We start from the raw sequence: 27,165 nt of genomic DNA, 5'->3' as shown, positions 1-27,165 counted from the left end.
AGAACAATGTTCCCATGATGGAATACATCTCATCCCACGTATAAGTATTTGGCCCCAGGAATTGATCTAATTGTTCAGCCAGGCCCATGGCGTCCTCCAGTAGGCCCTTCATCTCCCTCTTGTAATTCCGTACTTCAGTACTCGTTAAGGGGACGTTCACATATCCCGTCCCTCCTTCCGCGCCTCCCATGGGCACTTCCCGGAGTGGATTCATTCTTGCAATCGGGACAGAGTTCCGTCTGTGACTCTTTTCAGCTTGAGATCTAGTCTGTACTCCTGAGGCACCTGGTGGTTCCTGCCCGCTTTCTTCCCCTTCCCCTGAATCGTCGCCACCCGAAGGACCATTTTGCGGGGCCGACGGGGTCACGTAGGGCGGCAGTAAGTGATCTAAAGGTTCCCATTCTTTCTGCCCTTTCGAGTCTTCATTGGTTACCTTCATTTTGCAAGATAGTGTGACTGGCAGCCAACAAAGGGCGTAATCACTTTCCCCCCGAGTAACATTAGGTTTCGAATTGACATATAAAATTAGAGCTTGCCGGACCCAATCTTCATCAGTGCCGAATTTAGGCCACCACACTGAGTCTCCCTGAATAGGTGTTTGGGACCACGTTTGACAGTATCTCACCATCTTCTTTCTAGATTTTCCTTTTCTCCTACCCTGATCCCAATTATTTAACATTATTCCTAACGGACTATCGTCAGGTACCCCGGGGTATTTTTCATTGTCTACGCTCAAGCCTACCTTTCCCTTATTCGCCTTGGATCCCTTATTTCCCATTGCCGAGGACTTTGTAAAATCGGAGATTCCTGTATTATCCCGTGATAATCTATCACTATTTAGCCAATTCCCGGACCTTCAGTCCCGTGATCGCCCAGGTCCCTTTGCAGGCAACCCCGGTCTTTGGATTCCTGTGTCCGACGTCTCTGTGAAACAGATCACAGGCACCCCGTAGGTCCACGTTCCTCCGCAAACACGGTCTCTGCAAAATCCCGCACAGACGAGCCCCGGTCTCTAGATTCCTGAGTCCCACGTCTCTGTAGAAAAATCTACAGGCACTCCGCAGGTCCCTAGTTCTCCGGAAAGACGGTCCCCGCAAGTCTGTTCTTACCTGGGTTCGGTGCACCGAAATTACTCGACCATTAACTGTCCCCACTGCCTCGGCCACACCCCTCCTTTGTTCTCCTGAGCCTTCCGGATATCACTCGCTCAAGCCGCGCGGGGCGACAAGCAAGGAATCAGGGACTGCCGAACTCGGCAGGGTGCACCTTCTCCGATGTCCTTTCTCAGCCCCCCCTCGTGGCCGGAGTGTTGATCGGACGAGCCCCCAAGTTTGTTAGAAACGAAAATCGCTTCTCAATAATCGCTCTAGACAAATTCAGGAAAACAAACTTTTATTAACAAGTCTGCAGAGTTGGGCACCCTTGAAAAAAAAAGGCGCGCCAGGCTAACAATGTTTCTGATTATATACAGTACAAGTCCCTCCCCTCTATAGCTCTAAAGAGTCACGAGGTTCACATTCTCACAAAGTCTGCAACAGTTTCCCGAGTTGTTTTTCTACCCTGTAGTCTTATCAGTCAAGGACTTATTCTTCTCTGTCAGAGTTAGTGGTCTTATCAATCAAGGACTTGTTTTTCTACTCTGTAGCAGCAGATGTCTCATCCTTTATTATAGAGAAGCATGTTTTATCCTACCCCCACGGCTCTATTCCCCTTAGACTCTGAGGTCATGCACATCTTAACTATTTGTACCAAAATCGTCTCTCACAGTGTGTTGCTGGAAAAGCACAGCATGTCAGGCAGCATCCGAGGAGCAGGAGAATCGACGTTTCGGGCATAAACCCTTCATTAGGATTGTTGTGCTTTTCCAGCACCACACTATCGGCTCTGATTTGCAGCCCTCATTTTCTCCTAACACAATAAATGGACAATTATATTTCTTTAAGTATTTCTTCGCTGGGTACCTGGTTCTTGATCTTTCCACAAATGAAAACATATTCTGGTCAGCCCTCTTCTGTATTTTGAACATCCCTATCAAATTTCCTCTTAATGTATTTTCCTGCAAAGAGACCAATTTCTTTTAATCAAATCAAGTAATTGAAATTCCTCTTCACTGGAACCATTCTGTTGAATTCTCAATGCACCTTCACTAACATTTTCCTGAAATGTGGGGCCCAGAACAGAGCACGCTGCTTCAGGTGAGGCCAGAGCAATCCTATTAATTCAGAGATTTAACCACAATCTTATTCAGCAACAAGAAGCATTTTATTTAAAGTGGTTCGTTCACCAGTGTGAACAACAGCAAAGTTTTACTTTCAGCAATGAATTGTGCGACACCCAATGTCCAGTATAAAAGATGGCAGAATTCTGAGGCGATATACTGCATTGATGGTGATGATCATAGGGGCGCTTCCACGTTTGATACTGGCAGAATGAGAGGTATTCAAAGACGGTTGGTTTTGGTGGTCACGTGGGAGTTTGTGCGCATGTGTGCTGTGTAGTAACGTCTCCCATACGCCATGGTGGTTTAGCGAAGTTTGAATTGAGGATGCGGCCGCCGCCATTATGCCCAAGAATTGTACTGTGACTAATTGCTGGCGGCATGCGGGCCAACTGGCGGCTGATAAGCGAAGGATCAGCTTCTACAAGTGAGTGTCGACCTGTCCTGGCTGCAGGAGATCCTCTGAGCCCGTGAATGGAGGGAGGGGAGAGGAACGAGCAGAGATGAGGCCGTTCAGCCCTCCCTTTCCACCTAACCCAGCGCCAGCTCCAGAGACTGTTAGGCGTCTCACATGTTAAAACATAACAGCAAGTGAATGGAGACACTCAGCAGGTCTGGCAGCAATTCCCTCCTATACAGGGACGTAGGAAAGTAAGTTTTCAAGAAGAGGTAGAGAGTCTGCAAAGGGAAAATGTGGCAGAGGCACATGTAAGATGTAAGAAAATTTCAACGTGCCTACTTTGGTAAGAAGATGAGGAAAGCAGTATAGGACTTAAATGACGAGTGATGGCAGAACGTGGTATAGGTGGATGTGAGTGCCCTTGGACATGAATCACGGTACTCTAATACTGTAAATGATTAGGTAAGCAAGTAAAATGATGTTTATTATAAGGGAAATGGAATTTAGCAGTAGGGAAGTTGTACTGCAGCTGAACAGGGTGATGGTGAGACCACATCTGGAGTACTGTGTACAGTTTCGGGTTCTTTATCTTGAAATATGTATATCTCAAAATAGCTGAAAATGTGTTGCTGGAAAAGTGCAGCAGGTCAGGCAGCATATCTCAAAATATGTGATTCTGAGGGGACTTAATTGTATAGGAGACTGGAGCTAGGATACAGTTTAAGACTAAGATGGAGATCCACGTTTCCTCTAAGCTACAAACCCATACAGAGATTCTGTGTGTGCCAATGGGTGGACCAACACATTCCTGTTCTGAAAGCTGGAGGTCTTAGAGGTCTGCACAGTGTGGGAACAAATTACAGGAAATGTGGATGGAGAGGAAAATTTTGGTTTCTCTCAATGCATTGTAAGTCTGTGGAATTCTGTTGCCGAGAAAGTGGTGAAAGCTGAATCATGAATTTATTCAAGGCCCGGTTAGATATTTGATCAACACGTCTGTCAGATGTTATTTGGGGCAGACATGAAAGTGCAGTTGAGACTCCACCCAGGTCAGCCCTGATCATATTGAATGACAGAGCAACCTTGAACAGCTGAATGGCCTACTTCTCTTTCTATGTTCTGTTTGGCTCATGTGGGTTTTTCCTATGTAGGAACCTCCTCCCACCCTTCTTCATTAAATGTACTCAATATATTCTATTTTGTTTCATCCAGCTTCCTCTTAAACACATTAATGTAGAACCTTTTTTTTAAGAATCCCTACTGTGTGGAAACAGGCCCTTTGGCCCAACAAGTACACACAGACCTTTCGAAGAGTAGCTCACCCAGACCTGTTCCCCAAACCTATTACTCTACACTTAGCTAATGCACCTAACCTACACATCCCTGAACACTATAGGCAATTTAGCAGAGTCAATTCACCTAATGTCTTTGGATTGTGGGAGGAAACTGGAATACCCAGAGGAAACCCACGCAGACACGGGGAGAATGTGTAAACTCCGCACAGACGGTCGTCTGAGACTGGATTTGAACCCAGGTCCCTGGCATTGTGAGGCACCGTGCTGCCCAGCGAAAGGTGTGGAAAGAGGGCACTTGACCCATCAAGTCTGCATCAACTTTTTTATATTTACTCATTTTGTGGGATGTGGGTGTCACTAGTTGGCCAGCCTTCATTGCCTGTCCCTAGTTGCCCTTGAAAAGGTATTGATGAGCTGCCTTCTTGAACCGCTGCTGTCTACCTGCTCAAGGTTGATTCACAATGCCATTAGAAGGGAATTCCAGGATTTTGACCAAGCAACAGTGAAGGAATGGCAATATATTTCCAAATCAGGATGGTGAGTGACTTGGAGGGGAACTTGCAATTGGTGGTGTTCCCATGTATCTGCAACCCTTGTCCCTTGGCCGTGGATTTGGAAGGTGCTGTCTGAGATCTTTGAATTTCTGCAGTGCATCTTGTAGATATCAACTCTCTGAAGGGCATCCTACTGAGTCCCAATACCCACCTGATCCTTGCAACCCTGCTTTTGCATGACTAATCCACCTAGCCTGCACATACCTGAACAGTATGGTACCATATAGCACAGCCAATCCACTTAACCTGCACTTCTTTTGATTGTGGGCAGAAATCCATAGAGACAGTCAGTCAAGGCTGGAATTCAACTCTAGTCTGGTTTTGCTCCAGAGTTTTGAACTTCCCCAACCGTAGGGAAAAGACCTTTGCTATACACATTATCTATGTCTTTCATGACTATAGAGTTAGAATCCCAACGGTGTGGAAACAGGCCCTTTGGCCCAACAAGTCCTCACCCACCCTCCGAAGAGTGACCTATTCCCTTAACCTATATTTACCCCTGACTAATGCACCTAACCTCCACATCCCTGAACACTATGGGCAATTTAGCATTGCCAATTCATCTAACCTGCACATCTTTGGATTGTCGGAGGAAACTGGAGTACCCAGAGGTGACCCATGCAGACACAGGGAGAATGTGCAAACTCAACACAATCACCTGTGGCTGGAATTGAACCAAGTCCCTGGTGCTGTGAGGCAGCAGTGCTAGCTACTGAGCCATCGTGCTGCCCTTCTAAATCTCTATAATGTCACCCCTCAACCTCCTACATTCTAGTGGTAAAGAAAATCAGCCTATTATTGTTTCTCAAATCCTCCATTTCTGGCAGCATCCTGGTAAATCTTTTTGAACCCTCTCGAGCTTAATAATATCCTTCCTATAGCAGGACAGCCAGATTTTGAAACTAGTGAAGTCAATGTTGATGTTGTGTGGTTGTCAAGTCCCGAGGCTTAAGATGAGGTGTTCTTCCTCCTGTTGTCAGGTGACTAGGATTTGCCAGTGGGAGAGAGGGAGTTGAAGTGGTCAGGACAGTAGAGTTATTTGGTGTGTGTCCCCCAGACATGTTCCCTGAAACGCTCTGTGAGTTGGCTTCTTGTCTCTCCGATGTAGAGGAGAGCACAACAAGAGCAACAGTCACAGTAGATGAGGTGGGTGGATGTGCAGGAAAATCTCTGCCGGATGTGAAAAGGTCCTTTGGGGCCTTGGATGGAGGTGAGGGGGGTAGGTGTGAGTGCAAGTTTTGTACCTGTTGCAGCAGCATGGCAAGGTGCCAGGTGTTGAGGGTGGGTTGGTGGGGGGGGGGGGGGGGTCATGGACCTAACAAGGGAGTCACAGAAGGAATGGTGTATGTGGAACACCAATAGGGATGGGGAGGGAAATATGTCTGTAGCGGTGGGGTCTGTTTGTAGGTGGTAGAAATGGCGGAGGTTTACGTGCTGCATCCGGACATTAGTCTGGTGGAAAGTGAGGATCGGGGCGGTCTGTCCTTGTATATCTGGAGATCAGTGGGGTGGAAGGTGAGGATCAGGGGTGTTCTATCCTTGTATATCTGGAGATTAGTGGAGTGGCTTAACACTACCCAAGGTCCTACCATTAATTGTATAAGTCCTGCCCTTGTTTGTTATACCAAAATGCAACACCTCACATTTATCCAAATTAAATTCCATCTGCCACTTAGCGCATTGACCAAATTGATAAAGATCTCTTTGTAATCTTAGATAACCTTCAACACTGTCCACGATATCACCTATCGCTGTTTCATCTCCAGTGGAGGCGATTGCTATACCTGAGAATTCATGATCAATGAGCTTTTCTGATTAGTGTTGAATTGTGGAGAAGTCTTAATTTCTTGGTTAAAAATTGACATGTAAAGAGTGCTCGGGGTTTTGGTGAGTTGGGAAAGTTGTTGATAAAACACTAAACTGTTACCTATAGCATCAGGAGAATCCATATTTGTTTTGAGTCTCTCAGAAGCTACTTTTCGTTTTGATTGAGGTTTCCATTGAATGACAAAGAGAGACTCGCAAAATGGCTTTCCAACATGAAAAAGGAGAAATGGCTTCCATCTCAATACCAGTACGTCTGCAGTGAGCACTTTACTCCTGACAACTTTGAATGGAAGTGGGGGACACGATACTTGAAAGCAGATGCTGTACCTACAATGTTTTCTTTTCCAGAGCAGCCTACGGTATGTTTGGTCTCTGTAGGTTTGAATATTCCTGTGTGTGCTTTTTCAAAATTTGTGGAATAATGCTGAAATCTACTGAAAATAGATGAGGAGTACACCTGGAAATAAGGCTCTGGTAGCTTGAAGAAATGGAACTGAAGTGAACCCTTGATGTATCCTTGCCAGACTCACTAACTGGTGGCAAAGTGAATGAGTGGCCTGGGCCGAAGAACCTGGGCTGCTAATTCACAGAATTTGTGTTAAAAATCAGAATTTGAGATTGGTTTTATTTTAAAAATCTGAAAATGAAAGCAAACTGTGACCAGTGAAAGTAATCACAAAGCTGAGAGATTTAAACTTTAAAACCCAACTGGATCACAATGTCCTTTTGAAAAGGAAGCCTACAGTCTTTGCCTAGCATCTGGCTTGTGATTCTAAACTCCAACCAAACATGCTGAATGTATATTGGTTTTAGGGATGAGCAGTAAACAGTGCTTTATTTGTGAATTAATTGAAAAATAAGAGAAATTTGGAACACAGCCACGAGAGGAGAAAGAATTAAAAGGGAGCTGAGGGCAACTTTTTCTCACAGGCTGATTTGTATGTGAAATGAACTACCAGAGGAAGTGCTGGACACAGTAACAGTTACAACATTAACAGACATTTGGAAAGGTATATGAATAGAAAATGTTCAGAAGGATATGAGCCAAACGCAGGCAATTGGGGATGAGTTTTATTTAGGAAACTTGGTCAGTACGGATGAGTTGGACCGAAGAGTGTATTTCTGTGCTCTATAATATGACTGTCATTTCCTCCCCATTTGCTCCAAATTCTCTTACATGTTTTTTTAAAAAACTTATTCACAAAATGTGGCAATGCTGGCAAGCCTTCATTGCCTATCCTTACTTGTCCTGAAGAAGGGTGGAAAGCTGCCTTCTTGAGCTGCTGAAGTCCTTAGGGTGTAGGGACACCCAGAATGCGGTTGGGGAAGGAATTACAGGATTTGACACAGCAACAGTGAAGGAACTGTAATATATTTCCAGGTCCGAACGGTTTGTGACTTAGAGTCATAGAGATATACAGCACAGAAACAGAGCCTTTGGTCCAACTCATCCGTGCTGACCACATATGTTAACCCAATCTACTCCCATTTGCCAGCACTTGGCCCATATCCTTCTAAACCTTTCCTATTCATATACCATCCAGATGCCTTTTAAATGCTGTAATTGTACCAGCCTCCACCACTTCCTCTGGCAGCTCATTCCATACATGCACCACCCTCTGCATGTAAAAGTTGCCCCTTCGGTTCCTTTCATATTTCCCCTCTCACCCTAAATCTATGCCGTCTAGTTCTGGACTCCCCCACCGCAGGGAAAATACCTTGTCTATTTATCCTATCCATGGTCCTCCTGATTTTATAAACCTCTTTCAGGTCACCCCTCAGCCTCCGATGTTCTAGAGGAAACAGCCTCAGCCTATTTTAAGATATTAAAATATGATGCTATTTTAAAACTGAATACAGCCTCACCCTGTAGCTCAAATCAACCAACCCTGGCAACATCCTCATAAATCCTTGTCTGAACCTAGAATTGCACGCAATATTCCAATAATGGCCTAATCAATGTTCTGTACAGCCGCAACATGACCTCCCAACTCCTTTGGCTAATAGAGGAAAGCATACCAAACACTGCCTTTACTATGCTATCTACTGCAACTCTACTTTCAACGAACTATGAACCTGCACTCCAAGAACGCTTTGTTCAGCAACACTCCCTAGGACCTTACCATTAAGTATAAGTCCTGCTCTGATTTGCTTTTCCAAAATGTAGCACCTTGCTTTTACCTAAATTAAACTCCATCTGCCATTCCTCAGTCCATTAGGCCCATCTGATCAAGATTCCGTTGTACTGAGATCTTTTTCCTGTCCACTACACCTTTTTTGGAGCAATATTCCCATGCATCGGCTGCCTTTGTCCTTCTAGATGGTAGGAGTCACAAAGGGACTGTTGAAACAACATTTTCAGAAACTTTTTAAATTTCCTAATTATTCTGTTGATTTGAAGACACCAATTTTCATTAGAGTACAAGCAGCTTGATTCTATGATTCCACATTTTTCTCGAGTTGGAATCCCTCTTGTAGGGCTTCAGCACATAATCTAGACGGATAACTTTCTGAATTGCCAAGAAAGCACTTATTGAAGATGGTGCCATTTTTGATACTATTTTAAAACTGAGGCCTCAACTGTCCAAGGTAACTAATTGAAAGGATAACTGGGCAGTTTCAATGGTATCCTGGTTTCCATTGATCTATCAGTAACACTTTAAAAAACTGACTCATTATCCATCTTCATCTCAACACTATCAGTGGGATATTATGTAGGCTGCACACAACAATATTTCATTTCAAAGTAGCTCATTTGCTACTTGATGCTTTGGGAACATCTTGAGGGCTTTTTAAAAAATTCATTCACAAGATGAGGGTGTCAGTACTTGCCCAGAGAGAGCTGCATTGCTGTGGGTCTGGACTCTCATGTAGGCCCAATCAGGTAAGGATGGCAGCTTCCTTCCCTAAAGGCATGGGTGAACGAGATGGATTTTTTCCAACAATCAAAGATGGCTAAATGCTCCACATGAGACTTTTAGTTTCAGATTTTTATTGAATTTGAATTCCACAATCTACCATAATATTCAAATTCAGGTCCCCAGAACATTACCTGAGTGTCTGGATCACACTTAGCACTTTTCCTTGCTGCTGCAAGAGGTATAAACCTGCCCCCCTCCAAATGCCTCATCTACTGTGTCCATTGCTCTCAATGTGGTCTCCTGTATATTGGGGAGACAGGACGCCAACTTGCCGAACATTTCAGGGAACATCTCTGGGACACATGCACCAAGCAGCCCCACCGCCCTGTGGCTGACCATTTCAACTCCCTCTCCCACTCCACCAAGGATATGCAAGTCCTGGGCCTCTTGCACCGTCAAATCCAAGCTACCTGATGACTGGAGGAAGAACATCTCATCGTCTGCCTTGGGACCCTTCAATCACATCAACATCGACTTCACTAGTTTCCAAATCTCCCTCCATCTCATCCTCACACTTTTCTAATTATTTCTCAGCCAGCCACCCCCCCGCCCCCCTCCCCCCTCCCCACATTCCTGATGAAGGGCTTATGCCCGAAAGGTCGACTCTCCTGCTTCTCGGATGCTGCCTGACCTGCTGTGCTTGTCTAGCGCCATGCTTTTCATTTTTGGATTAATTGTCCAGCGATAATACTGCTAAGCTGTCGCCTCCCCTAAAAGACAATAGAAATGAAAGTTCAAACAATTAGCAATCTCGCTCAGTTTGTCAATCTATGTACAAGTGAAAATGGTGAATGTTAGAGATTGTTACATTGTGAGAGGCCTTGTTCTGATCTCTCAGATACCCACAAACAGGGACTTCTCTAACCGATAGATCAAATTAAAGAACCGAGATTCTGTGAAACAGGATACCATGTGCTTGAGAAGAGCAAAAAAGGATCAGTATATTTTGGCCAGAAGCTGAAACCCCTCACCATTCCTACTCCCTCGCCCCAAGAGTTGATGTTAATTGTAGAAGCACCAGTTGTTGCCCTGGTTGAGGTGAGCCAACTTGCAGCAGGGCAACAAGCACATTTGGGTTTTCTAGTCATTACAGATTCATGTTTATGCAACTGGGTGTTACTGACAATGAATAGGCAATAGGGCATCTTTTGTGTTCCTTTTGTACAGGTTTAAACTAGGAAACTTTTAAATATGTACTGCCAAACAGGATTAATTAATTTGAACAGTATCAGCATAATAATGGACAATTAGTTTCCAAAGGTCTTCAGTAGCAATGAGGGCAGCTTAAAAAGATCCCAGTGTGTGATAACTGTAGTTAATGCATGTTAAAATGTTTCTGTGGGATCAATTGTATTCTTGAAATTTCTAATTTAAAAATATTTCCCTAGAAAAGGAAAGCCCTTGCTCGATCAATTGGAAATAAATGGAAAAAAAAGAGATTGGAAGGTCAAAACAATGAAGATGAAATGATGTTGCAAATGCAAACTGTTCCAGTTCAATCACATAAAATGAGTGAGCCAGATGCGCTTGCATTGTTAGTTATGACAACAGAACCAACTCTGTCAACTTCATCAAATTTAATTAATGAAGCTGATAAGGTACCTGTAACTTCTGGCAGTGCCTGTATTGACTCTACGTCTGAATCAATTACACCAGCTGTTCAACCTTTACTGAACATGACAGTGAATCCCTTTGAGTTATTGCAAATAGACAAAGGCAGATCTCCTCCATCTGTACTAATGGAGCCATCACTATTGCCATTTGAAAATGTTGCAGCTGTTGAAACTGTTCCACTTACACCAACATTGACATCAGTTGAAACTGGAACAACAGCTACAACTTTGCCAACAGTTGAAACTTCACAGCTTGTGTCGACACAGATGTGTGAGGAATCAGAGCCAGGACCAATAGAAATGGTGCTTCCAGCTGCTCAAGATATTGAAATGCTGACATCGTTCCAGTTAAAACCTCCACCATCAGTCCCTTCTACTCCAGCAATGTCCAATTTTGAGGATGTTGAAACTGCTTCAGCTGCAGTATCGACTGATCAAACATTATCACTCACCAACCTATCTTCTCCAACATCAACCATATTAATGGCAGCAGCAACTGAAACTTTGACAAAACTGTCCGGCTTTGAAACACTACTGACAGTGCCTTCTGCTGTCCTTGTACCAATTATGTCAACTTCACCAATCGTGCAAAATCATGCAGTTATGCCCACTGGGGCAGTCATTGCTGCAGTAGAAACAGTTGTGCCTGCGCTGCCTGACCTCTCAGAAGTACAAGGTGAACATTCGTACTACAAAAGTGACCTCCCAATAGATCAGCTTGAAAGAATTATTGCTAACTTGCAAAAAAAGGTGAAAGTTATACAGCAACGTGAAAGGAGGAATTCAGTCCGGCTGAAAGCAATGGAAAGTCTTGTGGACCAACTTAAAAGCAAAAATATTATTTCCAAGGAGAAGCTGAAAATAATGGAGATGGTAGGCAAAGGGTTCACTCTAGCATGTTTGTTGAGAGACCTAGGTGGATGCTTCACATATTTTGCAGTGCAGTGCAGTGCCAAAGAGTGGAGGTACAGCAGGGGGTGATACACAGACAAGTATAGACAAAGCATCAGATCAGTCCAGAAGGCATTGCAAACAAAGTCGAGTCAGAAGGCTGAATGCTAGTTGTTTTAATGTAGGGAGTCTTGTGAGTAAGGTAGATGATTTGAGGATGTTGACTAACGCGTAGGGTTGGGACAGCATTTCTGTCACAGAGACATGGTTGTGGGAGGGCAATGGCTGGGCAGATGTTACAATATTGATCAGAGTCAATTACTGAAGTTGAGGGACAATATCTTAGGTTCTTCAAATTAGGCCATATGGGTGAAACTTGAAATCAAAGAGGGGACTGTCACTTACCTGGAGGGGTACTATAGTATTCCAAGCAAGCAAGGAGAGGCATGTAGGTAAGTCTCAGAAGTGTAAAAATAATAGGGTAATAATGGTCAGAGATTCTAACTTCCTCTATATTAACTGGGGTAGTCAGAGTGAATGGTTTAGAGGGAGCAGAATTGTTAAAATGCATTCAGGAGCGCTTTTTAAGCCAGTATGTACAAGGCCCAATGTGAAGCTGCAGTCCTGGGCTCAATGTTAGGTAATGAAGCCTAACATCTAATTGGGGAAAGTGAGAAAATATTAGAGGTGCACTCAGTAATTTTCAATTCCTGTCTGACCACATGAGAGTTGCCAGAGGACTGGAGGACAGTGTTATGGCCCTTACTGTTTGTAGTATATATAAATGATTTAGACTTGAACATAAGACGGTCAATCACTAAATCCTCAGATGTTGTGAAAATTTGGTGTGGTAAATAGGGTAATCTTAGATTGCACAGGGCTGATCATATTGTCCGCGGGCAATGGAATGCAGTCCAGATAAGTGAGATTATACACTTGAACAGGTCAAACAAGGCAAGGGAATACAAGATTAATGGTTGAACCTGGGAAGCACTGAGGATTAGCAGGACCTTAGTATGCATTGATCCCTTAAGGTAGTAGGACAGGTAGATAACGTGTCGAAGAATGTGGTCCTGGAAAAACGCAGCCGGTCAGACAGCATCCAAGGAGCAGGAGAGTCGACGTTTCAGGCATAAGCCCTTGATCAGGAACGGCTTATACCTGAAACATCGATTCTCCTGCTGCTTGGATGCTACCTGACTGGCTGTGCTTTTCCAGCACCATACTCTTTGACTCTGACCTCCAGCATCTACAGTCTTCACTTCTTCCAGGTAGATAAAGTGGTTAAAAAGGCAAAGGGAATGCTTGTCTTTGTTAGGCAAAAGTGGGGACTGCAGATGCTGGAAACCAGAGTTTAGATTAGAGTGGTGCTGGAAAAGCACAGCAGGTCAGGCAACATCCGAGGAGCAGGAAAATCGATATTTCAGGCAAAGGCCCTTCATCATCAGGAATAGAGACAGGGAGCCTCCAGAGTGGAGAGATAAATGGGGGGTGGGGGGGTTGGTAGCAAAGAGTACAATAGATGAATGGGGGTGGGGATGAAGGTGTTAGGTCAGAGAGAAGGGTGGAGTGGATAGGTGGAAAAGAAGATAGGCAGGTAGGACAGGTCATGAGGACAGTGCTGAGGTGGAAGGTTGGAACTGGGTTAAGGTGAGAGGAGGAGAAATGAGGAAACTGGTAAAGTCCACATTGATGCCCTGGGGTTGAAGTGTTCCTGTAATCCCCCCATTTATCTCTCCACCCTGAAGGCACCCTGCCTCTATTCCTGATGAAAGGTTTTTGCCTGAAACGTTGATTTTCCTGCTCCTCGGATGCTGCCTGACCTGCTGTGCTTTTCCAGTACCACTCTGATCCCAACTGCTTGTCTTTATTAGCCAAGGCATAGAGTTTAACATCAGTGAACTATATAAATTGTTGGTTAGGCCACATCTAGAATATTGTGTGCAGTTCTGGAAACCACATTTTAGGAGGTTTGTGATTATACTGGAGAGGATGCAGAAGGGATTTACCAGGATATTGCCAAGGCTGGAAAGCAGTGTTCCTTCTAAGTTGCTGCTGTGCCAATGTTCTGTATATGGTAATCAGTATGGCAGGCCAGTTGTGATGTTGACTTCCTGTTCTGGAAGTTGCTACTACGTATGGGCCTTGGAGAGCTACACAGAAAGAAAATTAGAGGGAATGCTGCTGAATGGTTTAGTTATGAAGAGAGTTTGGATAAATAGGGTTCTTTTCCTTGGAGGAGACCGAAGGGGAGCATGAATGAGATCTCTAAATAGATAGGATAGACAGAAAGGAACCTTTCCCTTGAAGGGGTCAATGACAAGTGTCATAGATTTAAGGCAAGAGGTTCAGTGGGGATGTAAGGAAAAATGTTTTCACCCAGAGGGTGCCTGTAAGGGTGGTGGAAACAGAAACTCTCATAGCATTTAGAACTTATTTAGATGTGTTGTTGTGATGCCAAGGCATGCACAGCACTGGGTCAGGTGGTGGAAAATGGAATTAGAATTGTCCAAGTTCTTCCTCCAACTGAGGATTCCCTGGCACTGTAATTGACAGGGCCCTCAGGCAGGTCCGACCCATCTCCCGCACTTCAGCCCTCACCCCCTCTCTTCCCTCTCACAACAGCAATAGGATCTCCCTTGTCGTCATCCAACATGCTACCAGCATCCCCATCCAGTGGATCATTAGGTGCCATTTTGCCACCTCCAGACAGACATTCCCTTCCCTGTCTGCCTTCTGCAAGAACTGTTCCTTTGCTCCCAACACACCGCTCCCTCTGAAATGTGTAACACGTCAGTGTTTCATTCCTTCCTGTTGCAAGTTGGTATGTAATTGTCAAGGAGGAAATACTTCGACTACAGGAGAATATATTTGGGCTGGTTAGATGGGCTGAACAGTGGCAAATGGAATCTTAATACTGAAAAGTGTGATGTGATACCTTTTCGGAGATCTGACAAGACCGAGAAGTAACATCTGTGAAGAGAAATCAAAATTAACGTTTCGTGTCTGGGGACCCTTCCTCAGGACCATTCTGAGGAAGAGTCACTGGACCCAAAAAGTTAACTTTGATTTCTCTTCACAGATGCTGCTAGACCTGCTAAGCTTTTCCAGCAACTTCTGTTTCTAATGTACAGCATCTGCAGTTCTTTCAGTTTTTAAAAAAGTAACTTTGAATGGTAAGACCCTGGGAGATGGAGGATCAAAATGACCTTTTAATGCACGACTATAGATCCTTGGAAGCAACAAGACACAAGGTGGCTAAGAAGGCATCCACCTTTATTAATAGAGTCATTGAATATAAGAACAAGGTGGTTATAATGGAGCTGTATATAACATTGGGTAGACCACAGCTGGAGTACAGTTTGCCACACTATATGAAAGACATGATTGCACTGGACAAGATACAGAGGAGATACACCAGGCTGTTACAGTTCAGCTGTGCAGAGAGACTTCATAGGCTGGGACTGTTTTCTTGAGAGCAGAGAAGTTGAGGTGGGGCCCTGATTGAGGTGTGCAAAATTGGGCTGCGTGGATAAGGAGAAAAGTTTCATTTTAGTAAAGAGGTCAATAACCGGAGGCGCAGCTTTAAGGTGAGGAGCAGAAGGTTTAAAGGGGATTTGAGGGAATAGTGTTTCACCAAGAGGATGGTGGATACCTGGAACTCGCTGCCTAAAAGGTTGCAGATGTAGGAACCCTAAAGACACTAAAGAAGTATCTAGTCAACTCTTGAAACACCATAGCATACAAGGTTACAGACCAAGTGCTGGTAAATGGCATTAGAATAGATGTTTGATTACCAGCATTATCATGATGGGCTGAAGTGCCAATTCTTGCTAACAAGGCCATTCTGTCCCCTCTGCATGTCCTTTTGATACAATGTGTATCCTTGGATATTTAGTTCCCAGCTCTGATCTTCTTGCAGCCACATCTCTACCCACAATATTGTATCAGCCGATTTTAATCCGCAATACAAGTTCATTTACCTTGTTTTGTATACTGTACACATTTATGTGCAACCCTCTCAATCCTGCATTTTCTATATGCCCTTCTCATACTTGTCCCTAAAAACGCTGAACTTATAACCAATGCCTCCTGTAGAATCAGTGACTGAGGTTTGTCTCCTGTGTGTCCCGCAAGATTTTGAATACTTTAAAAGATACTCAATAATGCCCTTTACATGTAAACTATTATTCCCTGGAATGTAGAAAGTTGAGGGCTGTTTTGAGTGAAGTTTTACTTTAAGATTTCAAAAAATGTTAAAAGGGTACGTAGAAAAATCCTGAAGGGAGTTTTAACACGATCGTTAAGTCCGAGTCAGGCCATTCCAGTGAGGTTAGGAAACACTTCTTCGTGCAAAGGATTGTTGGTGAATGGAGCTTCCTCACAAAATTTAACAATAGTTTAAGATTTAAATTTAATCATTTTGCTAACCAAGAGTATTAAGGGATATGGGTAGGTAAGGTGTATAATTGTATTTTGGATACAGACTTTGATATAATAAATGATGAAAAAGGCTGAAGGGGCCAAATGACCGCCTCCTCTTGTTCAATATTTCAGTACCTCACTATCTCATTGTACAGTGACCAGCGTTGTATGCAATTACTCCAGTTATAGCACTGTCCAAAATTTAGAATCACTGTTATCTAATTTCTATTATCTTCATTCTCTTCACTGCACAGTCTGCTGAGATATTTGATGTATCCACGCTATCCTCAATATATCCTGTGTTGTGTCAATGTGTAATAAACAGTACTGGCTTTTATTGCCATCGTAGAGCAACCCCTCCCAACTTAATGATTTTGCATTTCCACATTAAATGACATCATCCATCTCATCCACTCTCATGAAATCCGTCTGTATTTGAGCAGCCTGTTCCTTGATTAAAGTTACTACCATTTTTCTGAACCCCACTTCCAAGTAATTTATGCATATTGTACACAAGGATAACTCAACCCTCGTCCCAAAATTATACCAATGTTGTGGAGTCTGAAACCATTGTTTCCATTGCCCACTGTAAACTCTGCTCGCTAGCTGTTACCAGCTGTCTGAGATTAATCCCATCTGTTTACAACCATGGTGGCACATTTGATCCTAAGTTTTAAATTCCCAGTCTTTCATTTGTTCCATTACAAAATCCACTTGTTTCCACCTCTGTAACACCACCCAACTTTGCTGATATGATTTCGGATCAGAATCCAAGAAGAAACACTTAATAGCTTGATCACAAGTACTGTAAGCTAGTTAAAATGAGGGAGCATTCTGGAAAGGTTATTAGTTTCCAGAGCAAGTATAGCACAGAGTATGGAAAGGGTCAGGAATTTAAGTTTAGCATAGCAGATCAGGGACAAGTATGAGAAGGGCATATAGAAAACGCGGGATTGAGAGGGTTGCACATAATTGTACAGTATACAAAACAAGGTAAATGAACTTGTAGTGCGGATTAAAATCGGCTGGTACAATATTGTGGGTAGAGATGTGGCTGCAAGAAGATCAGAGCTGGGAACTAAATATCCAAGGATACACATTGTATCAAAAGGACATGCAGAGGGGACAGAATGGCCTTGTAAGCAAGAAGTGATATAGGGTTGGAAGGCCTAGAATATGTGTGGGTAGGGTTGAGGAACAACAAAGCAAAAAAAGTCCCCGATGTAAGTTATGAACAGTTCGCATAGCAGTAGTCAGGATGTGAGACATAAAATAAATCTGGAAATAGAAAAAGCATGTAAGAAGGGCACTATTACAATAATCATGGGGGACTTCAATGTGTAAGTTGACTGGGAAAATCAGGTTGGTAGTGGATCCCAAGAAAAAGAATTTGTGGAATGTCTACAATATTTTTTTTGGAGCAGTTTGTAGAATCCATTAAGAAACATGCAATTCTGAATTTGATGTGTAATGAGGTAGGCTTGATTAAGGAGCTTAAGGTGAATGAAACCCTAGGGAGCAGTAAAAATAATATGGAAGAACTCATCCTGAAGTTTGAGGGAGAAGCTGAAACCAAATGTAATTGTGTTACAATTGAGTAAAGTTAACTGCAAAGGCATGGGGGGAGGACTTGGCCAGAGTTGATTGGAAGGAGAACCTAGAAGGGAAGATACAGCAATGGCAGCGGTTACTGGGAGTAATTCAGGAGGCTCTCCCAAAGGAGAAAAAACATGCTTAGCGGAGGAGGTGGTATCTTTGGCTGACAAGGGAAAAAAGAGACAGCATAAAAATAGGGCCTGAGTTAAAACCTCTGAGGTTTGCTACAACACATCTAATGAGGTTACAGCTATATAAAACCCTTGTTAGGCTGGATTTGGAATATTGTGCGCAGTTTTGGTCACCACACTACCAGAAGGACATGGAAGCTTTGGAAAGAATGCAGAGAACGTTCACTCAGATGTTGCCTGGTCTCTAAGGCATTGGCTATGAGGAAAGACTAGGATTGTTTTCACTGGAAAGGTGGCAGCTGAGAGGAGACCTGGTAAAGGTCTACAAAATTGAGAGGCATAGATAAGGTGGATAGTCAGAGGCTTTTTCCCAGGGTTGAAGTTTCAATTACAAGGTGGTGCAGGTTCAAGGTGAGGGGGGCAAGTTTAAGGGAGATGTGCGAGGGACATTTTTAATGCAGAGAATGGTAGGAGCCTGGAATACACTGCCAGAAGAGGTGGTGGAAGCAGGCACATTGGCGACATTTAAGAGGCATCCAGATGGTTATGTGAATAGTGTGGGAATAGAGGGATACTGACCGAATAAGGGCAGAAGGTTTGTTTTTTAGTTTAGTTAGGGCTTGATGATTGGCAGAGGCTTGGAGGGCCAAAGGGCCTGCTCCTATGCTGTACTTCTCTTTTGTTCAATAAGGAGAGACGAGATGAAATATGCTGATAAGCTAGCTAGTCATTTTAACAAAAAAAAGATTGCAAGAACAATTTGAGATATATAAAAGTTGATAGAGGCAAGAGTTGACATTGGACTGCTGGAAATTGAGGCTGGAGAAGTAGTAATGGGATAAAGAAAAAGCAGAGGAACTGAATAGGTACTTTGCATCAGTCTTCATGATGGAAGACCTCAGTGGCATACCAGAACACAGTTGGGGGTAGAAGTGCACATAGTGACCATAACTAAGGAGATGCTGGGGAAACTGAAATATCTGAAAGTGGACAAATTACTGGACTGAGTGCACTACACCCCTGGGTTTTGAAGGCGATAGCTGAGGAGATTCAATGGAATTCCTGAAAAATCAAATCAATCAAATGGAAAATTGGTAATGTGATATCCCTTTTTAAAAAGGAGGGAGACAAAGGTTGGGAAATTGTAGGCCCGCTGGCCTGGCCTCAGTTGATTAGATTTTGGAGCCTTTTATTAAGGATGGGATTGTAGAGTACTTGAAAGTGCATGGTAGTGGATTTCCTCCAGGAGCTCCGGTTTCCTCCCACAGTCCAAAGATGTGCAGGTCAGGTGAATTGGCCATGCTAAATTGCCCGTAGTGTTAGGTAAGGGGTAAATGTAGGGGTATGGGTGGGTTGCGCTTCGGCGGGTCGGTGTGGACTTGTTGGGCCGAAGGGCCTGTTTCCACACTAATGTAATCTAATCTAAAAGATTAGGCTGAATCAGCGTAGCTTCGTCATCAGGAGGTCATGCCTGACAAACTCAATTGAGTAAATAAAAAGAAAGTTGGACAAAGAAGAGCCAGTTGACGTATCCATTTGGATTTCCAGAAGGCCTTTGACAAAGTATTGCACAGAAGGCTGCTAAATTAGATGAGAGACCATGGTGTTAGAGGCTAGGGTATTGGCTTGGTTAGAAGGTTGACTGCCTGGCAAAAGGCAGAGTGTGAGGACAAAGAGGGCTTTTTCAGGGTGACTGGTGGGGGTTTTGGAGGGGTCAGTGTTGGACCACAACCATTCACGTTATACATTAATCATCTGGACAAAGGGCATTGTTGCAAAGTTTACAAATGATACAAGGATAGGTGGAGGAACAGGTAGTGTTGAGGAGGCAGGGAGGCTAGAAGAGTGGGCAAAGAAATGAAAAATGGAATACAGTGTGGGAAAGGGTGTAGTTTTGCACTTTTGATGGGAAGATTAGAGACTTAGACTATTTACTAAATGTGGAAAGACTTCAGGAATCTGAAATACAAAGGGACTCTGGTATCCTAATTCAGGATAGAGTGGATATGGACAACATGTTACCACTAGTAGGAGACTAATACCTGAGGGCACAGCTGCAGAGAGAAGGGACAACTCTTTAGAACTAATTCCTTCAACCAGAGGGTGGTGAATCTGTGAATCACAGGCTGTGGAAGTCACGTCATTAAATATATTTAAGACACAGGTTCTTGATTAGTAAGGGTTATGTGGAGAAGACAGCAGAATGGGGTTGAGAAACATTTTGACCATGATTGGCAAAGCAGACTTGATGGGCTGAATGGTCTTATTCTGTCCCATCTCAGCTCATTTGCTGCTTAAAACTCAATAATACAGTCATTGCTCATAGACATGATTCTAATGCACACCTGAGAGTGGATCCACATTTTCTTTTCTGATCATTCAAAACTCACTGCCCAAGTCTTAACTCCCAACAGGGCAGCACGGTATCTCAGTGGTTAGCACTGCTGCATCACAGCACCAGGGACCTGGGTTTGATTCCAGCCTCAGGCCACTGTCTGTGTGGAGTATGCACATTTTCCCCCGTCTGCGGGGGTTTCCTCTGGGTGCTCCGGTTTCCTCCCACAGTCCAAAGATGTGCTGGTTAGGTGAATTGGCCAAGCTAAAATTGCCCATAGTGTTAGGTGCATTAGTCAGAAGGAAATGGGTCTGGGTGAGTTACTCTTCGGAGGGTCGGTACGAACTTGTTGGGCCGAATGGCCTGTTTCGTACTGTACAGAATCTAATCTAACAAATCCCCTTTCCCATGCCCCTCACCATGTACTCATTCACACATATTGCCTAACATCTTGATCTTTAAATTCTAATCCTTGTTTGCAAATCTCCCCTACTTGGTCTTGTCTTTTTCTAATTTTTTAATCTCTATCAGCCCCATAACCCTCTGATATGTCTGCATTCCTCTAATTCTAATTATTTGCGCACGTCCAATTGATCCACCATCGGGAGCCATGCCAACAGCTGCCTGGGTTCCAAGCTCTGGATTTCCCTCCCTACACCTCGGTCTCAATTTCCATTTTTAAAACACTCCTTAAAAACTAGCTGTTTGATCTGACCGAATATTTCTTGATATGATTCAATGTTATGCATTGTTTTATAAAACTCGTGTCATGAGATGTTTTATTACATTAAAGGTGCTACACAAATATATGCTATTGTTGTCACGACTTTCCCTAACAATCCAGATCCCCAAGTAGGCTCTCGTATTCTGCTGGGACATTCTAACTTCTGTTCATTGCTGGGGGAGGGCACCTGTTTATCACTGCTTTAAGAGTCTGTTTTGAGCACTCAAAGCTAAAGAAATAGGAAATCTGTATCCCCCTACCTGTAGAATGCTTTCCCAGACTGACTAAGTAATAACTACTGCGTTGAAGTTATAAAGTTTCTGTGCACAAGGTTTCCATGTCAGGGATTAAAATTGAAGCGTCAACTTTTGTTTTCCAGAAGTGATGTAAACCACCTCAAGATGTCCCATGATACTAACAGATGAGACGGCTGTTAGTAATGATTCCTGAACTGGTTGTTGTTGTAATGCTGTTATTGTATTCTGTTGAGAAGTAGCAACAGTGTCCCTTCTAAATTTCTGACGACTTTTAGTAGTAACCTCACTTTATTTTTGCCTCTCCCTGGCTGATAGTGTGAATTTGCAATACCTTAATCTGTGGCTTGTTATTGGTATCTATTATTTTTTTTTAAAGTTGTCTTCCTTGTTAGCCTATGAAATATTGCTGATACTGAGGATCTAAATGTAGTTGTACACCACAGCAGCATAATTTAGAGGGTGAATTTTATGAAGCTGCTTCCAATAATTTTTTTAATGTGCAAGCTGTATGTGAAAATAAAATGGTGAGAGAAAAGAGCTCTCAAATTTACCCTTTCGATGTGAAAAGAGAAATTAAAAGTATAACTTCACAGATTGAGCAGATATCTGTCAATTTTCAATCAGAACAGTCAAAGGAAATTGCAATGTTTTTAACCTTTTGTTGTTCCAATTTTCAGACTTGCTCACAGACAAACGCTCAAGTGATTCATCCTTCCAGTTCTGACACAGTTGTTTGTGAAGACAATGACAATATAATTTATGCACATCAACAGTCACCAAATGATAATGGTCATATGCTTTGATGAATATGTTCAGCTTCATGGAGAACAAACGAGTCCACTGTTCCGGCTACTGTTTATTGTTTGTAAAACTTTGTAATTTTTCATTTAAATGAAAATATTAAATTAAATTTTATTTCTGCCATTACTCTTACTACAAGCTTTCTTTAATGCAGTGATGAGTTGATACTTGATTAAATGATGAAAAATGTGTTGCTGGAAAAGCGCAGCAGGTCAGGCAGCATCCAAGGAGCAGGAGAATCGACGTTTCGGGCATGAGCCCTTTTCCAGCAACACATTATTCAGCTCTGATCTCCAGCATCTGCAGTCCTCACTTTCTATTACTTGATTAAATGATACAGTGTGGTGAGCTTGCTTGCTCTAGAAGCTCCTGGAGTTTTTTGTTTGACCCTGCAAGAATATTTGTGCTGCTGAAGTTTACAATACTGTTGGAAGGTTGTACTATTCCAGAAGGAGTTCAGGAAAATTATGAGAATGAAGTAGTATTTGTTCTGCTGAATGAATTGTTTCTAATATTTTTGAAGTGAACAATGAAGTTTATTTTTCTTAACAAATTGTCTCCATTGCTGTCTTGCTGAAAGTCTTGAACTTGTTTCTAGGCTCCTCTGTTGACATTCTAAATGCAGTACAACAATAAGTGCTGTATTTCAGATTCGACTTAAAACAAAGCCATACCTGTCCCCCCCCTCATGGATGTAAAAGATTCTATTATTTTATTTTTGAAGAAGTTTAGGAGAGTTTTCTATGTCCTGACCAATATTTATCTCTGAAACATACCTGAATACAACCTGATGATTATTATGTGGCTGTTTGTGAGAACATTGTGTACAAAATATTTGTGACATTCTCAACATTTCCAAGAAGTGGAAAAAAGCTTCAATGCTTTGGGATGCCCCAATACCAAGGAAGTGCTATATAAAAAGCTTAAAAATGTGTTGCTGGAAAAGCGCAGCAGGTCAGGCAGCATCAAAGAAGAAGGAGAATCGATGTTTCGGGCATAAGCCCTTCTTCAGGAATGAGGAGGATGTGTCAAGCAGGCTAAGATAAAAGGTAGGGAGGAGGGACTTGGGGAGTAAGAGTGAAAATAAGATGAGGCTCAAATTCTGATTTCTCCAACTATAAAACCATAAATATACTCATTTACAACATATCAATACTTTGCTGTAGTCATAACAGTGATATAGACAATGCTGAAGAGATTCGCTATTCGAAATATGCTTGAAGTTCCATTCACTGATCAATATTAAGTCAAGATCTGTTTTTATTACATGGGATTCTGGTACTTATAAACTATTTAAAGGGATTTCATTCTTCAAAACATATAACTACACTGTTTTACCATGATTGAAATAACATTTTCCTCTTACAGTGTGGGATTTAGTATTGTTCTTGGTATTTTGGAGTTTGAATTTTGTAGCTGTTCTGTGAAAAGCATAGAAAGTTAGTTAATTTCATTTCAACAGTGAATCTGCTTCTTCTGGAAGAGTACACAACTGGAAAATTACATTTGATAAGTAGGTGCGTTGTTTTAATTTTCTTTATCCTGACCCCCCTCATTGGCATTTCTGTTGCTACAGGATCCTGGCAACAGTTATGTGTATAGAATTTTAACAGTAGTTTATAATCTGGTTCAGTAGTAGATAAGTGAATTAGAAGTGCTTTACATAAGGAAAACATTCCAGCCTTTGTGATTTTCTGAAACCACTTAATCAGATGTGGTGGTAGAGGTGTGAAAGTTAATGATTTCTTTTAGGATCATTTGTATTTTCACAGGTAAATGTGTGGTTAAAATGGGATGTGTGGGAAAGGCTAGATAAGAGTTTAAGACTATTGACACCTCTTGGAGGTGAGAAGTTGAATAGTGAGCTGTCAGATTCAGTACTTTGCTGGCTTTGTGATCCAACATGTTCAGAAACAAGTTTTGAAAAAAAGACAGAAACTTAGCAGGTCTGGCAACAAATGTACAGAGAAAAGTTAACATTTCAAGTCTGGTGACTCTGATTAAGAGTTAGTGCTATTGCAATGAAATGGCACCAAGAGGTTCAGTGGAGGAAGAGAAGGGAATAGGGGAAGGATTGGTAAGAACAGTGCATGAGTAAGGGAAGGTGAGAGTATCATCATGCATGAGGCAGGGAAGGGAATGCCATGCTTTAGTGGAAGGCAGGGAGAACCATACATGAGAAAGTGGAGGAGTGCATTGATTATGGGGTGAGGTATGCATTACTGGGAGAGGGGCATGGGCAGATCGTGCAGGGAAAGAACGGAGCAGAACTATTCATTAGAGAACCGAACGTTGGATAGAGGCAGATGGTAAACATGTATTGGTGGAAGAAGAAGAAGGCCATGTGATGGAAATGGGAGAAAGTGTGAAGATGCATGAGGTGGGGAGAAGAGAAAATGAAGGCTGTGCATGGAGAGGGTGAAGGAGAACCATGTAATGGAAGGAGAGGAGGGTAGAGCCATGCTTTACAGAGGAGAGGAGAGCAAGGTAATGTCTAGGGGGAGTACGAGGGCAGGCCACGGCCGGAGTCACCACGTGGTGCTGAGAGGGGCGGTCACGTGGTGAGGGGCGGCTGCGTGTTCTTTAGAGGCCTGGAGTCGGGAACAGCGCCAGTTTACATCGCACCCGCCGGGACATGGGCAGTGCCCGCTTTTCCTTCTTTCTGAACAACCGCACACTCCGAGCACGCTGAGGTGAAGAGGCCGGGCTAGTCACGGCACAGGGGAGTGGGGTGGGGGGCCTGAAGCTCGGTCCGTCTTTGAAGCTGTCTGGCGGTGAAGAGCCTCACACAAAGCCCTGAGGGTGGGTGGCAAGAGGCGCTTTGTGTTCGAGTGCGGCCGCGGGTGGCCAGGCCCCAGGTTGAGGCTCGGGCCTCCCGCTCGGCGCGGATGCCGTTAACCGCAAGGGTGAGAGGAGGGGGGGGAGTTCCCGGGGCCGCAATCACATGTCGGGCTCGGATCCGCGCCGCTCTCCCATTGTCCCCAGAGAAGCCAGGCTTCTTCCCCCCCCCCCCCCCACCATCCAACAGCGGGAAGGGGGAGGGGGAATGATGGAGACTCCGCTATGGTAAATGTTGCCGCCAGGGTCTGCACTTATCCCCCTCCTGTATTTTAATAGCAATTTTAAAATAATAATGAAAGGAATTGATTTTGTTCCCTTCGCTTTCAGGATGCCCTTGTCGAGCCGAGCCCGCAGCAGCCGCCTAACCCCCGGCGATGGCTGACAGCAGCGGAGAGCTGCAGGGCTTCTCTCTCGCTAATCCCATGGCCGGGCTTTGATCCGAGGAGGAGCAACCGCTTGCAAACCATTCCCCCCAGCACCACCACCACCACTTCCTCCTCCATACGCACACTCAGACACTCCAAGCCGCCATGGAACGAGCAGCTCCTCCAGCCATCAATCCCAGCCATGCCCACCGACTGGAGGGTAACATGATGAAATCCCCTCCCTTCTGTCTCAAGTCTGGCAACGTCAAGGTCTCCCTCAAGAAATGGAGCGTTTGGGATAAATTTTATAACTTGGGCACCGAGATGAGGATGTCTAAACGTGGCAGGTTTATGTTCCCATACTGTGAATATTCTGTTTCTGGGCTGGATCCTGACAAGAACTACATCATGGCAATGGATATCTCTCCAGTAGACAACTACCGTTACCGTTATAATGGGTGCAAATGGCAGATCAATGGAAAGGCAACCCCACATGTGACTGGGAGACTTTACTTCCACCCAAATGGCAGTGTTTCTGGGAAAGAGTGGATGGTCAAGCCAGTGTCTTTTGCCAAAATGCGATTAACCAATTGTCCAACTGCAGAAGAAGGTAATGCAATCCTTCATTCCATGCATCGATATGTCCCCCAGTTGCACATCATTGTGGCTGATGGAATCATTGAGAAGCTAAACCTGAATGATCCTCGGGTCTACACAATTGTCTTTCAACAGACTGAATTCTTTGCTGTGACAAAGTATGAAAACAAATTTATCAGGCAGCTAAAACACTTCTATAATCCTTATGGTACTGCACTACGAGATGTAAAGACTTCAAAGCAGGTAACTATGATGAATTGCAGATTTTTTTCAGAGAAGAAATTTGCTGTATATATTATTATTAAAGGTTGATAAAGGGCCTTGTGAGTAAGAGCCCATTTGGTTAACCATGTCGAATTAAGAACTCACGTCAACACCTACCCAACTTGCCACATATATGCACAATATTTAGCTATGCATCTGGCAATGTTTGTGTTATTTAGCAATGTTAATATGACTGATTTGAGTGAATTCTGACGATATTGGAAATGTCTTCAAATATGTAGATACACTTTGTGGATCTCTCTTCTTCCTCCCCTCCCCCCCCCGTAGGCTATTGCAGAAAATACAGGATGTTGTCTGGTATGGAGGGAGGGTCTCATGAGGAAAGGCTGAGGGACTTGAGGCTGTTTTCATTAGAGAGAAGAAGGTTAAGAGGTGACTTAAAAGAGGCATAAAAGATGATCAGAGGATTAGATAGGGTGGACAGTGAGAGCCTTTTCCCTGGGATAGTGATGGCTGGCATGAGAGGACATAGCTTTAAATTAAGGGGTGATAGATATAGGACAGATGTCAGAGGTAGGTTCTTTACTCAGACAGTAGTAAGGGCATGGAATGCCCTGCCTGCAACGGTAGTGGACTTGCCAATAATATGGGTTATTTACATGATCATTGGATAAGCACATGGATGATAATGAAATAGTGTGAGTTCGATGGGCTTTAGATTGGTTTCACAGGTCGAGAGCCAAAGTGCCTGTACTGCGCTGTAATGTTCTATGATCTATGTTCTAATTGTTGGAATGTAATCCACATTGTGACTTTACCTAGTTTTCAAATAGCTTTGATGTTTGACAGTTATAAAATTATTTGTGGGACCGTTCTACGTTCATGGAAAACTGATGGAAACTTTGGATTAAGTTTTCCCAATATTAATAGTATGAAATAGGAGCAGAATTAGTCCACTCAGCCCATTTTAGCCTGTTCCATCTATGGAATTTGGGTGAATTTATGGTTTGGATTGCACAATTCCATCTACCCCTGATAACCATTGATTCCTTTGCATATCAGAAGTCTATTTACTATTTCCATTTTTAAAAAAAATTGTATGTGGAGAGGGCACAGTCACAGAATTCCAAAGTTGCACAAGCCACTGAG

At 43.3% G+C, this 27,165-nt stretch overlaps 2 protein-coding genes across 11 annotated transcripts in view; both read left to right on the top strand.

Moving 5' to 3' along the window:
* The first annotated feature begins 2,503 nt into the window (after positions 1 to 2,503).
* Positions 2,504 to 22,119, top strand: LOC122542907 (THAP domain-containing protein 5-like). The gene is made up of 4 exons (XM_043681048.2): positions 2,504 to 2,645; positions 6,461 to 6,653; positions 10,604 to 11,701; positions 21,865 to 22,119. The coding sequence occupies exons 1-4, from the start codon at positions 2,563 to 2,565 to the stop codon at positions 21,988 to 21,990; spliced, it is 1,500 nt and encodes a 499-aa protein (XP_043536983.2). The 5' UTR covers positions 2,504 to 2,562; the 3' UTR covers positions 21,991 to 22,119.
* Positions 22,120 to 24,566: 2,447 nt separating this feature from the next.
* Positions 24,567 to 27,165, top strand: part of LOC122542904 (uncharacterized) — a 140,707-nt gene continuing 138,108 nt past the window's right edge. For 9 of the 10 annotated variants that reach the window (XR_015754711.1, XM_087983969.1, XM_087983968.1 and 6 more), the window contains exons 1-2: positions 24,567 to 24,681; positions 25,157 to 26,034. Coding sequence is in view for 9 of the 10 variants with exons in the window: in XM_087983969.1 (XP_087840095.1) it covers positions 25,360 to 26,034 (675 nt within the window). In the remaining variant the exon portion in view is untranslated. Of the gene's footprint in view, positions 24,682 to 24,791; positions 24,895 to 25,156; positions 26,035 to 27,165 lie in introns of those variants that run through there. The other variant, XM_087983964.1, reaches the window with a different exon arrangement.

This window comes from Chiloscyllium plagiosum, unplaced genomic scaffold (genome assembly GCF_037043375.1).
Source record: "Chiloscyllium plagiosum isolate Xiang-an unplaced genomic scaffold, Cpla_swu_hap1 HiC_scaffold_47, whole genome shotgun sequence".
Taxonomy (NCBI): domain Eukaryota; kingdom Metazoa; phylum Chordata; class Chondrichthyes; order Orectolobiformes; family Hemiscylliidae; genus Chiloscyllium; species Chiloscyllium plagiosum.
This window is presented reverse-complemented; position numbering and strand designations above follow the sequence as displayed.